General features: G+C 39.0%; 1 protein-coding gene across 12 annotated transcripts in view; it reads left to right on the top strand.

Moving 5' to 3' along the window:
* Nucleotides 1–15,382, top strand: part of Phf3 (PHD finger protein 3) — a 74,244-nt gene that overhangs the window by 45,196 nt on the left and 13,666 nt on the right. For all 12 annotated transcript variants that reach the window (XM_036167511.1, XM_036167512.1, XM_036167522.1 and 9 more), the window contains 4 exons: nt 2,550–2,733; nt 9,259–9,403; nt 9,483–9,639; nt 12,563–12,679. In XM_036167511.1, the coding sequence (XP_036023404.1) occupies nt 2,550–2,733; nt 9,259–9,403; nt 9,483–9,639; nt 12,563–12,679 (603 nt within the window). The remainder of the gene's footprint in view (nt 1–2,549; nt 2,734–9,258; nt 9,404–9,482; nt 9,640–12,562; nt 12,680–15,382) is intronic.

Here is a 15,382-nt window from a genome sequence, read left to right as displayed (position 1 = left end):
ATGTGATTCAAAAGTTTCTCTTCAGGTTTGTTACAAAGTATGCTCTTATTTCCTCATAAGAATGAGTTGAATTTAAGTTTTGGGAGCAATTTTGCTGAAAAGTAGGGACTCTGGCATAAACAGCTTTTTTTGTGCTCTTTAAGCTGTAGTTTTATATTGGATTTTTTTTTGTTTTTTTTGTTTTACAGTGCTCATGTGTCTATGTGACCTAAGTACAAACATCTACTAATTCTTTAGGTGAACCATTTTGTATTATTTTCTTTAAGAATTAAAAAGGGGCTGGAGAGATGGCTCAGAGGGTAAGAGCATTGACTGTTCTTCCAGAAGTCCCGAGTTCAATTCCCAGCACCCACATGGTGGCCCACAACCATCTGTAATGAGATCTGGAACCCTCTTCAGTGTACATAATAAATAAATAAATCTTAAAAAAAAAAAAAGAATTTAAAAAAATGTAACTTTTGATCTCATTTGCTTGGAAGTCACTCCTCTCACTTCTACTGTTGAACTGTAGACTTCTAAAAGTTCATTTTCCCTGATGTGACATTTTAAACCACCTTCTAAAAGTATTTTCTAAACAAATTTTAAAATATTTTATCTTTGAAAGAAGAAAAATAGGAAGGATGCATTGTACTTTCTGATGATTTTCTTTGATGATTTTTCTCATTCTTGATTTGTAGTAGAATCTTGGAGAGGAAAAAACGTAGTGGCAATAAGTGTATAAGAATAAGCAAATATGTCATTCAAAAGACACTGAAAACACTGATTTTAGAAGCTGAAAGAAACACTGGAAGCTTTTGGTCCAGCCATTCGATCTGTTAGTAATCCACATTGTAAGGGAGAAGCTGTAGCCTTTGTGTAGAAGGGTGGTGAGGGAGCACAGCTCTGTTAGGAATCAGTAAATTTAACAACCAACAGTTAGGACATGCAGACGTTTTCAGAGAACATACTGTTGGTTGTTAAATTTTATGTACAGTTCTTGTCTTTTTGGAAATTTTCTTACTATATTGTCATGTGGCTGAGTTGTCTCTTTCTTACCTGAAAAGACATTATAAAATGTTAACATTGTTGATGTTTTTCGAAATCCTAGAAGTTGGTCTGAGTTTCTAGATGCATGCAGCATCCAGCCTGTCATTGCTTGGTTTTCTTTTTGATGGTGAATTCTTCTTTTTTCCCTTTTTGTTTTATTTTTAAGTTTTTGAGACAGGGGCTTTAATGTAGTCGTGGCTTTCTTGGAACTTGCTATATAAACCAGGCTGGCCTCAAACTCACAGATCTGCCTGCCTCTGCTCCCAAGTACTGGTACATGTTCCACCATGCCTGGCTGATGGTGAACTCTTGAATCTTTTGGTCAGTCTGGTGGTAATTTACAATGTCTGCTTTTCACATATGACGACTTCCTATCACCGATTTCTATGTTGAAGTAGTCATTGTATTCTGTTGTGTACTAGGAGCATCACCAGACCTGTGGTAGTAAAACGTGGGCTGTAGAGGGGCTCCACAGCTAAGAGCTCCAGCTAACTCTTCAGAGGAGCCAGGGGTAATTCCGGGGGTCCACATGGTGGCTCACAGTGTCTAATTCCAGAGCTGGAGGATCTGACACCCTCTTCAGGTGGTACACTTACATACATGGAAAGCACTCATACAAAGAAAACAAAAATAAGTCTTAAAAAAACAAAAACACCACCACATTTCTACTCTCACTGTTACATGTAGTTAGAAAACTTTAAAAAAAAGTGAAAAATTAGAGGATTCCTCCATTAAATATCATGTTTCTACATTTGATATTTTGTCTATCTGTATATAGTTATTCTCCATTTTTCAAGATTTGTGTAATGTGATTAATTTCTCTTGTCTGAGAAATCGCCTTTCACTAGGAATTCTTTGTAGGTTTCAATTAGGAACCAAGTAACAAGTACATTGATGGTACATGCAGGGAGTTAAAATGAATGGCCTCTTGATGTAGTGCGGACTTTTAACTGATCCTGGGCCGAAGTTGGTATGACTAACTTGTTCTTTAGGAGCACTGACGAAGGCAGAGAGGCTCAGTGCTCCGCAGCACCTGCCTTCTTCATTGTTAGCCAACTAGGACCTTACCACTGATCTCTGTCCTGTTTTCTTCCTTCATGGGACATTATGTGTTCTGTGCAGAGTAGGTGCTTAACAAATAGATTTTGAATGAAAGGATGAATCCTGTCTTTTAATAATCATAATATATTTTTGTATATCTTAAAATAGTTTAAATGATGACTGAAAATTGTTTCATCTCAACAGTTTGCACTGTTAATTAGAGTTAATTTGTTTCACTTACATATTATTGAAGTTTATCTTATATAGTAGTTTTTTTGTTTGTTTGTTTGTTTTTGGTTTTTTCGAGACAGGGTTTCCCTGTGTAGCTTTGTGCCTTTCCTGGAACTCACTTGGTAGCCCAGGCTGGCCTCGAACTCACAGAGATCCTCCTGGCTCTGCCTCCCAAGTGCTGGGATTAAAGGCGTGCGCCACCACTGCCCGGCAGTAGTTTTCATTTTAATGAAATAAATTCTGTTTTCTAGGAGTCTGGTGAGGGAAAAACTTCATCTGACAGTAGAGACAATGAAATTAAAAAATGGCAGCTAGCACCTCTTCGGAAGTTGGGACAACCAGTTTTACCTCGGAGATCATCAGAAGAAAAAAGTGAAAAAATACACAAAGAATCTACAACTATTACTTGCACAGCAGAAAAAGCATCAAAATCAGGTAGTGAGACTACTAAGAATTATGTACTATATATTTAGTTTATTTCACAGGTCAGTGTATCTTGGAAATTTAAAAAAAAATGAACATTTAAATGACAGTTAAATTATTGACTATATTTGAAAAGAAAAACATTGTTTTAAATTTATGGGATACTGGTGAAGCTAGTTAGTGAAGGTAGACCTTAACCCTGTCTTCTTGGCACTTAAGTATTTGTGGAAGAAGACAGACAGTAAACTAACAAGTAAGGAAATGATATCAGGCTTTAAGAAAAAGTGTGAAAATGAGGTGTAGAGTCACGGTTGGGGAGAGGGAGAGACTGATGCAGAACTTGTGGAATTTGGAGAATACAAAACACTGAAGGAGAGATGAGGTCAGGAGCAGTTATGAAGGGTGAGGAATAGACTAGTATAGAAGAGCAGGTTCAAGAAAATTATGGAAAATGATGTAGTTTATTCTGAATGTAAGTGAATCCTTTGGATTTTATGCAAGGGGGTAATAGATAAACTTGGTAGTTTTGGATGGTAGGCTAGTAGGAAGAAAAGAGTGCACTCATTAGGAGTGCACAGTAGTGTCCTGTAAAAGTAATGAGTAACGTGTCACATAGGTACAGTGGACCTAGTGAAGTTGTTCAAATTGAGATCGCTTTTATAGTGGTGCAGAACTTGACAATGGATTTGTTACAGGCAGAAGAAGGAAGTAGGGATAATTGGAGAAAAGACTTGAGAAGGAATATTTTATGGCTTTTCCCGGGCAGTGGTGGCGCACACCTGTAATCCCGGCACTCAGGAGGCAGAGGCAGGTGGATCTCCAAAGCGAGTTCCAGGAAAGACGCAAAGCTACACAGAGAAACCCTGTCTTGAAACCCGCCCCCCTCCTAGAAAAAAAGATGGCTTTCGTCATTAGAAATTTGAAATTTTATTAGACATCCATGTAGAAATATTTGAGTAAATCTTTGGCTGATGAATATGGAGCTGATGACTTTGGGGCTGTTGTGTGACTTTGCAACTCAACAGTCCATAGCTGTTATTTAAAATCAAAGCTATAGAGAATTCTGCAGTGGACAGCAGTGTATGTGGAGTTTTCCTGTCCCGCAGCTGTTCTCAGATAAATACCGAAGCTAATATTAATTATAAATGCTCGGCCAATAGCTTTGGCTTATTACATACATATCTGCATTAATACAAGTATAGACTGTGCATTGTACTTAAGTCAGCCAAAGATGATTTTTTGTTGTTTTAAGCAGGTAAAATGTACATCATGTGTCATGTAGTTCTTTTAGATTTATTTCTTTGTGTTTATATTCATGATTTTCAGGGGGTCTTCTCCATCAAACCTGATTTTCATTAATCTGGAATGAATTCACAGGTTCCCATTTCCTGTGAAAATAAAGGCAAAACCTCTCCCCCAAAGCAACATACCTTTTGACTTAAATTTTGAAGTTAAGATATTTTAAAAATATATAGAGGTTGGTTTAATCTTGCATTTTAATCCATGTCTCTTAGCAGCCATTGCTCCTTCCTTAGCAGTCAAAAAATACAAAGACAACACAATAACATATAATATCCAGACTCTGAATTTTCCACCCCCAAACCCCCAAACCCCCAAACCGAGTTTCTCTGTGTAGTTTTGGAGCTTGTCCTGGATCTTGCTCTGTAGACCAAGCTGGCCTTGAATTCATAGAAATCTGCCTGCCTCTGGCTCCCAAGTGCTGGGATTAAAGGCATGTGCCACTACCTCCCAGCTGTATTTTCCATCTTTATGTGGGGTGTGTGTGTGTGTGTGTGTGTGTGTGTGTGTGTGTGTGTGTGTGTGTATTTACTCCCTTTTAAAAAACCGTATTATTTTAAAGCTATTTTTTTAAAAGTCTAAGATTGTATATATTCTTTCTCTTCTTTCTCCCAAGTCTTTTTACTCTTTTAAACACACTGTAACCCATTTAGAGTTTTTTGTTTTTTTTTTTTCTGTCTGAATCTGTCTTTACTGCATATCTGTAATCCTTTTCTGTCTGCATGAGCTTGTGCTGGCAGCTGAAGCTGGCAGGCAGCAGCTGGGAGGGTCCTCTCTGTGCCACCACCTGTGTGAGAGACTGCAGGAGCCTGCATTGGTGGTTGGCTGCCAGCTGCCGGCTGCATCTCACAGGCAGCAATGGGGAGACACATGTCTGCACTGCAGCTGGCATAAGACAGAGACTAAGAAGCTGCATTTGTTTCTGTGCAATTTAGAACCTTTTCAAAAACTTTCTCAGGTTTTATGTGGAAATTTTTGCTGAATGTTTGGGTGCCATTTGTTGGCGGAGTTTTCATGTCCTGGAGTCACTCTGAAACAGAGGCTTATATTAATTATAAATGCTCAACCAGTAGCTCAAGCTTATTACTAACTAGCCCTTACTTTTTAAGTTAACCCATATTCCTTATTTATGCTCTGCCACATGGCGGTAACTATTACCATGGCATATTCATCTGCTCCCTCTGCCTCTGCCTCTGCCTGGCGACTCAGACTCTGCCCTGCTTCCTCTAAGCATTCCCTAGTCTGGCTCTCCTGCCTAACATCCTTCTGTTCATCTGATGGCCAGTCAGTTTGCTTATCAAACCAATCATAGCGACATAGAGTCACACAGTGTAAAGGGATAGTCCACAGCAAGGCAGAAGCAGAGTCCTTAAAATACCAGCTTTTTTTTTTTTTCCTAACAGCCTGGGAATAGGAAAGGGTCCAGCGAGGGTAGCTTGAGAGGTGAGGCCTATGAGATGGGGAGAAGTGTACTATGGTGCTGTGGCACTTGAAGGGAAGTGATAAACTTAGCCAAGCAGGTCACTGATGACCTTGACAAGAATACTTTCAGAGAACAGTCAGGTAGAAACAACTGTAGTAGCTAATGGCAGAATATGATGGAGGAACTGGAAGGATTCATGACAGGTAGCTCTTGTAGGGCATCTGCTGATCCAGAGAGCAGGAATGTAGTAGTAGGGAGGGGCGGTGGTAGGGTTAAGGAATTTTACCTGAGATATGGTTTGTTTTTGTTTTCTGATGTAAGTTCTTGATGCCTTGTTGAAAATCAGTTGTTTATAAATTGTTGATTTATTCTATAGTCTGTTTTTTTTCTATTACTCTGTGTGTTTTCTTTTTAAATGCCAGTAGCATGGTGTTTAGGCTAGTCAGTATTGTAATGATTTCAGCTTTTTAGCTCAGGATTGCTGAGCCTGTGTAAGGTCTTTTGTCATTCACTACAAATTTTAGAAGTGTCTTTCCTATTTTTGTGGTGATATTTTGATAGGAATTATATTGACCATATATTGCTTTGGACAGAATGAACATTTTAATGGTATTTTTAGTTCATAATAAAGGGATAACTTTCTCTGTATTTTAATTTCTTTTATATCATGGTTTTAAAATTTGAACTTAGATAAATTTATTCCTAAGTATTTTATTTTATTGCGGCTATTAGTAATGAAGCCAATTTCCTAGTTTCTCAGGAATTTCATTATATATATATATATATATATATATATATATATATATATATATATTTAAAAATTACTGAGTTTGGCATGTTGGTTTTATATTCTGCAGTTTTGCTGAATTTAATCACTCCTAAGAGGGTTGGTTTTTTGTTGTTTGTGTTATTTTATGGAATATTTCTTTTCGTATATATGACATCATATCTCCTGCAAGAGAGATAATTTGAGCTCCCGCTTTTCTGTTTAAATGTCTCTTATTTGAAGCTTTTTTTCAGTATCATGTTTAAAAAAAAAAAAACTTATTAGGGATGTTCAATCAGTAGTAGAGGGGATCTAGCTCAGTGGTAGAGTGCTTGCCTAGCAAGCGCAAGGCCCTGGGTTCGGTTCTCAGCTCTGGGGGAACAAAAAGGAGAATGTTGGGTACAGTAAGAGAAAAAAACTAAGAAGGGGTGACTTTGTGATAGAAAAAGGTATTAGCTGAGATTCTGTTTTCTCAATAAAATGTGAAATAAGTCAAACTGGAAGATAAGGGAGTGTTTTGTTAAGAGAAGGGAAAGTGTGAGATGTCTCTGATGGGATATCAGAGTTCCTGGGAAGGTAGAATTATTGGATTAGGGCATTGTCTGACAGAGAAAGTAAGTGCTAAGTATACTAGGAGCAATAGTGGTGTACTGTCTAATTCGATTTTTATTGGCAATGTGGTTATGAAGATAGTAAATATGATGGAGTTACTGATTTTAGAATAGTAGACATGTGAAACATACCATTAGTTGTTTAGGAAGTGCAAATCAACCACGGTGGGATATCAGTTTATCTCTTTAGGAGTGGCTGCTCTGGGAAGGACGGAGGACAAATGACACCACCAGAGTGTCTGCCAGCTGCTGCATGGTGCACACATACAGTCCACCCTTTCTTTTCTTTCTCCCGCTTTACAGACTGTGTTTTTCCTGTGGAGCCCAGGCTGGCCTGGAACTCACAGAGATCCGCCTGCCTCCTGAGTGCTGGGAGTAAAGGCGTGTGGCGAGTCTGCTCTATTATATGTGAAGTCTGAAATGCTGATTTCATAGAAGCTGAGAATAGAGGGCAGTTATATCAGCTGGTGGTTACCAGAGGTTGGAGAGAGCGGCAGAGGTTGGAGAGAGCGGGATAGGGAAATTTTATAAAATGGGCTAAGTTAGAAGCAAGAGATTCTGGTATACTATTACATAGCAAGGGGGTTGTAGATGGTAATAATGTATGCTTCAAAAATTTAGGAGTTTAAATGTGTTCATTTATAGAAGTGATAAATGATGGGATAAATTTAAGGTGATGTATGCATTGCATGGTGTTTATCTGTATCATAACAATATACTCCATTAGTAAGTACAGTTTTTAATATATCGAATTCACTCTTTTTTAAATAATTAAATATTTTATTTTACATCCTGATCGCAGTTTTCCCTCCCGTTCCCTCCCCCCACCTCTTCTCTACACCCTTACAGCCACCCCCAATCTATTCCTCTTCCATCTCCATTCAGAAAGACCCTCCCATGGGGGTCAGCAAAGCACAGCACATCAAGTTGAGGCAGGACCAAGCTCTTCCCCCTGCATCAAGACTGAGCAGGGCAACCCAGCATGGGGAATAGGTTCCCAAAAGCCAGCTCAAGTGCCAGGGACAGGTCCTGATCCTATTGCTAGGAGCCCCGCAAACAGACCAAGCTACACAACTGTCACCCCCATAGATTGGTTCCATGCAGGCTCCCTAGCCGTTGGTCCTGAGTCCATGAACTCCACCCAGCTCAGGACAGCTGTCTCTGTGATTTCCTGTGTCATGACCTTGACTCCCTGGTTTGCAATCCCTCCTCCCTTTTCAGCGGGACTCCTGGAGCTCAGCCCAGGTCTTGGCTCTGGATCTCTGCATCTGTTTCCGTCAGTTACTCAATGAAGGCTCTCTGATGACAATTAGGATAGTTACCAATGTGATTTCAGGAGATGGAAAGTTCAGGCACCCTCTCCACTATTCCTAGGAGTCTTTGCTGGGGGTCATTCTTGTGGATTCCTGGGAAATTCCCTGGCACCAGGTTTCTCCCTAACCCCAAATTGCACCCCCCTCATCAAAATTTTCTTTCCTTACTCTCCCCCTCCGTACCACCCCCAACCCCATGTTCTCATCCCCCTAACCCTGTCAAATTCATTCTTAAAGATTTACTTTTATTCTTTCTAATGCTGTGTGTGTGTGCATGTCAGTGTGTGGGTATGTACATGTAAGTGCAGGTGCCTCTGGAGGCCAGAGTTAGAGGTAACTGTGAGTAGCCTGACATGGGTGCTGGGAACTGGACTATGATCCTGGAAGAGCCACCTGGAATAATTTTTTGAGTACCAACAAACAGAAACGAAAAGAATTATTGATCTAAGAAGAATAAATGAGCTGTTTGTCAAAGTAGTAGATTGTTTGACATTGAGATTTTGAAAATGTATAAGAATTGGTAATGGAAGAAAGAAAAACCAGTGTAGTACATTAGTATTTCACCTAATGTCAAACACAAGGCAAAAAGCTCAGTCAGTTTTGTTACTCATTAATAAAGTCATCACATTATTTGTTTCCTTTGTAAATTTGAGTCAGATTTCCTAAGTAGCTTCTTAAAAGTATGATAGTCGGGGGTGGTGGCGCACGCCTTTAATCCCAGCACTCGGGAGGCAGAGGCAGGTGGATCTCTGTGAGTTCGAGGCCAGCCTGGTCTGTAGAGCAAGATCCAGGACAAGCATCAAAACTACACAGAGAAACCCTGTCTCGAAAAACCAAAAACAAAGAAAGACAGACAGTACAATAGTATAGGAAGAGTAACTGTCTCTGAAGCCCTTACTGAAATGGGCAAAGAGCGCGAGTGTGCAGTTTATGGCTTTAGCACTGCTCTTGATCACTGGACTTCTAATTGGCATTTTCCTACCAGGACATTGGAATAATGGACTGGGCTCTGATGTTATTTCTAAATAGTGACTTAGTCTGCCTTGATTTAAACTTAAATCATGTATTATTTTAAAAAGTGTCTTTTAAAACAGTTTAATGAGTTTAGATACTTTTTAAAATTAGGTACTCATGAGAAGCAAGAGATGAAAAAGAAAAAAGTTGAAAAAGGAGGACCTCATGTGCACCCTCCTGCTGCTGCTTCCAAACCTTCTGCAGATCAAATCAGACAGAGCGTCCGGCATTCCCTTAAAGACATTCTTATGAGAAGGTAACATGTTGTTATCACAAAAGGTTGAATGGCATTTATTCCATATATTTGAAAATAATTGAATTGTTTTAATTTTAAGACTTATAGACTCAAATTTGAAGGTTCCAGAGGAAAAGGCAGCAAAGGTTGCCACAAAAATTGAAAAAGAACTTTTCTCTTTTTTTCGAGACACGGATTCCAAGTATAAAAATAAATATAGAAGCTTGATGTTCAATCTAAAAGATCCTAAAAACAATGTAAGTAACTTGTTTTGTCTCTGAATTTTCTTAAATTTTATTTAATTTTGTAAGTGTGTGCATGTGTGTCGGTGGGCATGTGTATACTTTGGCTCTTTTATCAAAGGACAACTTTCAGGAGTCAGTTCTCTCTACAGTGAGAGTCAGAATTGAACTTAGGTCATCAAGCTTGGTAGTGAGCACCTTCACCCACAGAACCGTCTCACCAGTCTTATAAATGTTTATTCTTGCCACTTTCCTGAATAGGAATCCAAGATTGTAATAAAATAGCTCTTCATTTTACTGAGACTATCTCAAATATGTCCCGCAAGAGGTCCATAGCCTGAGTGCATCCCCGAATAGCTGTTGGTGTGATCACTTGTAGATAATATCGAGTCACATTGTGAAAATGTTGAGCACCCCTGGGCAGCTCATACGATATTCTTTGTTGTTTGGTCTATTTGCTTGTCGTGCTAGGGATTGAATTTGATCCCATGTCATGAAGTGTGTTCTCTACAACTGACGTCCTTTCCTCACTGTCTTAGTGACACCATGACCATGGTGGCTCTTACAAAAGAAACATTTAATTGGGCTACTTATAGTTTAGAGGTGCAGTCCATTATCATCATGGAGGGACATGGTAGCGTGCAGGCAGACATGGTGCTAGAGAAGGAGCTGAGAATCCTACATTTTTGATCCAAACTACCACACTAAGAACATGTCAGTTTTCACTGTCAGAGAAGGGGAACAGGGTCTTGAACTTAGATGTAGCTGGGGATGACTTTAAACTTCTGTTCCTTCTGTTTCTAACTCTTGAGTGCTAGGGTCATAGGCTTGAGCCGCATTGCTCACTTTAACATGTTTATGGGGCTCAAACCCAGAGCTGCACTCATGGTGGGTAAGCACTTTGCCAGCTGAGCTGGGTATGCAGCCCCAGAACATAACATTTTAGTAAGGTCTTTTGCTACTTTATGAATCCTATACATTAGTGAGTAGTATTGTGAGTCTGTTGAACCACATGTCTGGATTTATGTGTATTTCTTCCCTTTACTCTCTTGTATAACCCAGTTGAAAAAAAATTCATTCTTCAGTGTTCTTTAAAATCTGTTAAGCCTAAGCATCATTTTAATCTAAATCTGTAAGTAGAACTGTGTCCACTAAAAACCTAAGTCACATATAGTTCTAAACTAAAACAAAAATCCATGCATGGTGGCATATGCTTGACATCACAGCTACCTAGGGAATCTGAGGCAGAAAGTTCACTTAGGCTGTGAGTTCCCAGAGAGCTTGAACATAGTGAGACTTTGCCCTTTCTCCAAGAAATTAAATAGAACTTAAAATAAAAGAATATGTTTTAAATGTGGAGTAAACATTATTGATCTCTTAATTATCTGTAATTTCTTGTTTGAGACTTCGCAAAAATCTTAAAGCTGTGTGTGTGTTTGTTTTGTATGTATGCATGTAAGTATATGTATGTGTTTGTGTGTGTTTATACCCAGACAGTTCTATGCTGTTCACACTAAGCAAAAATTAGGTAATGAACACTTTCAAAGTTCCAGATTAAATAAGATTATTTTTGTGTGTTAAATTTACTTAGATCCATTGAAAATTTTTGACTAAAGATGACTCTATCTTATAGATTTAAATTAAATCTCTTTATATAGAAGCTTTCACATTGGTGATATTAGTTCACATAGTAATATTTGCTGCAACATAGTCATCCCTAAGTACTCCTGCATTTCTGCATCTGTTTTTCCACCAACAGCATCTCAAAACTACTGGGAAAAAAATTACATGTGTACTGAACATGTACAGGCTTATTTTTCTAGTTTCCATCAATGTAGTATGTGTAACAGCTGTGTACACACCTCTTAACATTGTATTATATATTATAAGTAAATATAGAGGTAGTGTCACTATGGTGGTGTGACACTTAACAATGCTGTTACGGTATAAAAAAAGTAATCATTAGGTGACATAGACCAAGGCAGCCAAGCTATCTTCACTGTCACTAAGCAATAAAATCTTAGCTGTATATCATTGTTTGGTTAGGCTCTTGTAGAATGAAGTGTCATGTCACACAGAGCTATGTATGGATTCATGTATATAGGTTATATGCAAATAGTACATCATTTTTATTGGCAGTTTAAACATCTGAGGATTTGGTATTTGGGTGAGTTCCTGGGACCAATCTTCCTAATGCTTATGGACAAACTGTATTTGGTTGAAGTACTTTCAAGGTATTAACACCTATTGAAGAAAAGTTTACATTGTACAGTCCATCATGGACCAAGAACTTTTTGAAATATATAATCTAGAAACTTTCTCAATAATCAAATGAAGATTATTTTTCTTTGTAATTAGTTCTTTGCTATGGTTTCCACTCAGGCCTGCCAGGATTCAAATGTAGAAATCTTAAAAACATAGAAGTTATTACATTGATAAAAGCTGTTTTTTCAGTGCCTTACTATATACAGTGGAGTGGTTATTATAATTTGTCCTGGGATAGACTTAATATCATTTTTGGACAGGTGTATGATGGTTTCATTGCACTTGCTTTTTCATGTTGATTTTTATGTGGATTTTCTTTTCTTTTTTGGTGGTGGGGTGGGGTGGAGCAGAAGCCTAACAGAATGTACTGCATTCTGTAGCTGGGGCTGTCCTTGAACATTCCACTCTACTGCTTCACTTTTCTGAGTGCTGGGATTACAGATGTGGCCGCCATATTGGCATCAGTTGTATTTTACATAGGAAGTGTTTTACTCTTCCAGGACACAAAGCTGTTAGCCTGCATGTGCTAAGTTATATATAAATTATGAGTGTTTATAAATCAGGCTTAAAAGATGCTTCAAAGTTTATTTATTATTAGAAGTTCACATATGACCACTTTCTTTTGTTTCTAAATGTTTGTGTCTCTTTTTCTTTTCATTTTAAAATCTTGTAGATATTATTTAAAAAAGTCCTAAAAGGAGAAGTAACCCCTGATCACCTTATAAGAATGAGTCCTGAAGAACTAGCCTCTAAAGAGTTAGCTGCGTGGAGACGAAGGGAAAACAGACATGTAAGGACATCCATAACTCCATGTTTGGCTTGGCTATCAAAGTCTTTGTTTTAAGATTCAGTTATTTTTATTTTATGTATGCATGTTTTGCCTGTATGCAAGTGTTTCACATTCATGCACTGTCTCTAGAGGGAGGGCATCTGTCTTAGGGTTTCTCTTGCAGTGATGAAACACCAGAACCAAAGCGCTTGGAGAGGAAAAGGTTTGTCTGGCTTACATATCCCGAGTCAGGGTCCACTGAGAGAAGCCTAGGCAGGAGCTCAAACTGAGCGGGAACCTGGAGGCAGGAGCTGATGCAGAGGCCATGGAGGATGCCGCTTACTGGCTTGTTCCTTTTGGCTTTCTCAGCCTACTGTCTTATTGAACCCAGGACTGTCAGGCCAGGGGTGTCCCCACATTGTGTCCCTACAATAGGGTGGGCCCTCTCCCATTGATCCCTAGTGAAAAAATAAATGCCCTTCAGGCTTGTCTGCTTACAGCCTGATCTAGTGGAAGCGTTTTCTCAGTTGGAGTTCCCTACTCTCAGATGACTGACTGTAGCTTGTGTCAGGTTGACATAAAACTAGCCAGCACAGCTTTGGGTCCCAGAAACTGGAGTTACAAACAGTTGTGAGCCTCCATGTAGGTTCTGGGAACTGAATGCAGGTCTTCTGCAAGAGCAAGTGATCTTAACCACTGATCCTCTCCAGCCTGTTTCTTAAATTCTTACATCTCTGTTGTTTCTCCTCATCTCTCTGCAGGGTTTTTATTTGTGTTTTTTTTTTTTTTTTTTTTTTTTCATTTTTGCTGGTCACCAGATTATAGAACTACTTTGTTTTATTACTTGCAAATTAGAACAGTTGGAAAATAAGTGTTAACCAACCTATGCTCTCTGTAACCAGTTCAAATGTATTATGAACATTAAAATTTTAAAGAATCAGATGGTTTAATTCTAAAACTTGGTACAAGTTTAAAATTTTTTTTTTTTTTTAAATTGTTTTTTGTTTTTGTTTTTCGAGACAGGGTTTCTCTATGTAGCTTTGCGCCTTTCCTGGAACTCGCTTGGTAGACCTGGCTGGCCTCGAACTCACAGAGATCTGCCTGGCTCTGCCTCCTGAGTGCTGGGATTAAAGGCGTGCGCCACCAACGCCCGGCCAAGTTTAAAATCTTTTACTATCAAGTTTCATGGGCAAAATTTCTGAAGAAAGTCAAGAATTTTTAGAACTAATTTATTATTGGGAAGATATAAGTTGAATAGCCATGTGTAAATATACATAGAGATGTTGTTATGTTTATGTGCTACTGTCACAGACTGAACTGGAGTGTTGTAATATGAGTACCATACCTCATTTTGAAGTGAAAATTTCTCAAAATCACAGCTGCCAAGAGTTTTCAGTTGTGATTTAAACTTGCAGTGTCTTTAAAGTCAGTCTTCAAAGGTTAACTAAAAAGTTCTCTTCTTTTCTTTTTGCGGAAAGATCTCACTGTATAGCCCAGACTGGCCTTGAACTTGTAGTCTCTTCCCCCAGCACTCCCTGAGTGCTAGGCATGGCCACCTGCACCACCAAGCCTAGCAAGATTGAGGGAATATATGACTTAGCCATAAAACCCAATTATTTTAAGAACTAATGATTATATGTGGTTTGTGTTACCCTGCCTCATTTACCTGATTCTTTTGCCAATGATGCTCACTTCTATTGTAGGTATTAAACACCCCCCCCCCCCCCGTGTCAGTGGTGGTCTCAAGGTCAAGAGGCCTTCATGTAATGTGTAATGTGTCGTGTCTTTTTTTTTTTTTTTTTTTTTTTTTTGGTTTTTCAAGACAGGACTTCTTGGGCTGCGGATTTAGCTCAGTGGTAGAGCACTTGCCTAGCAAGCGCAAGGCCCGGGGTTTGATCCTCAGCTCAAAAAAAAAAAAAAAAAAAAGACAGGATTTCTCTGTGTAGTTTTGGTGCCTGTCCTGGAACTCACTATGTAGACCAGGCTGGCCTTAAACTCACAGAGATCTGCCTGCATCTGCCTTCCAAGAGCTGGGACTAAAGATGTGCTCCACCACCGCCCGGCCCTCCTTGACTTTAAAAAGTTAGTTTATTTGCTGTTACTGTGCTGTGATAATGGGGAGTGGTGGCTCCTTTATTTGTGAATGTCAGAGACAAGTCTGTGAACGATCACTCCACCTGCCTTTCCATGCATTCTAGGGATCAAAGTCAGGTTTGCAGGTCTATATGGTAAGAGCCTTTACCTGTTGAGCAATCTCACTGGTCCTATGTGACTTTTTAGTGTATATTTTACACTAACAACCAAGGGATGAATGGACAGACCTTACTCTAGCTGGAGCGATCTCCAGTCCTGCCTGGACCAGCAGCCGTTCAGACTCAAACACACACACACTCTTATATTATTTAAACTCTTTGGCCTAATGGCTGATGCTTCTTGCTATCTAGTTCTTATATCTTAAATTAAACCATTTCTATAAATTTATACTTTGCCACATGGCTTGTGGCTTTCCAGTATCTTACATGTTGCTTCTCATCACAGCGGCTGGCAGCATCTCCTTACTCAATCTTCCTTTTCCCAGAGTTGTCTTCTCTGCTTGTCCCGTCTATACTTTCTGCCTGGCTACTGGCAAATCAGCACTTTATTTATCAATCAATCAGAGCAACACATTCACAGCATCCCCAGCACTTTACAGTCATTCCTCCTCCTTGCTCTATTTGACACCCC

Source organism: Onychomys torridus, chromosome 18 (genome assembly GCF_903995425.1).
Source record: "Onychomys torridus chromosome 18, mOncTor1.1, whole genome shotgun sequence".
NCBI lineage: Eukaryota > Metazoa > Chordata > Mammalia > Rodentia > Cricetidae > Onychomys > Onychomys torridus.
This window is presented reverse-complemented; position numbering and strand designations above follow the sequence as displayed.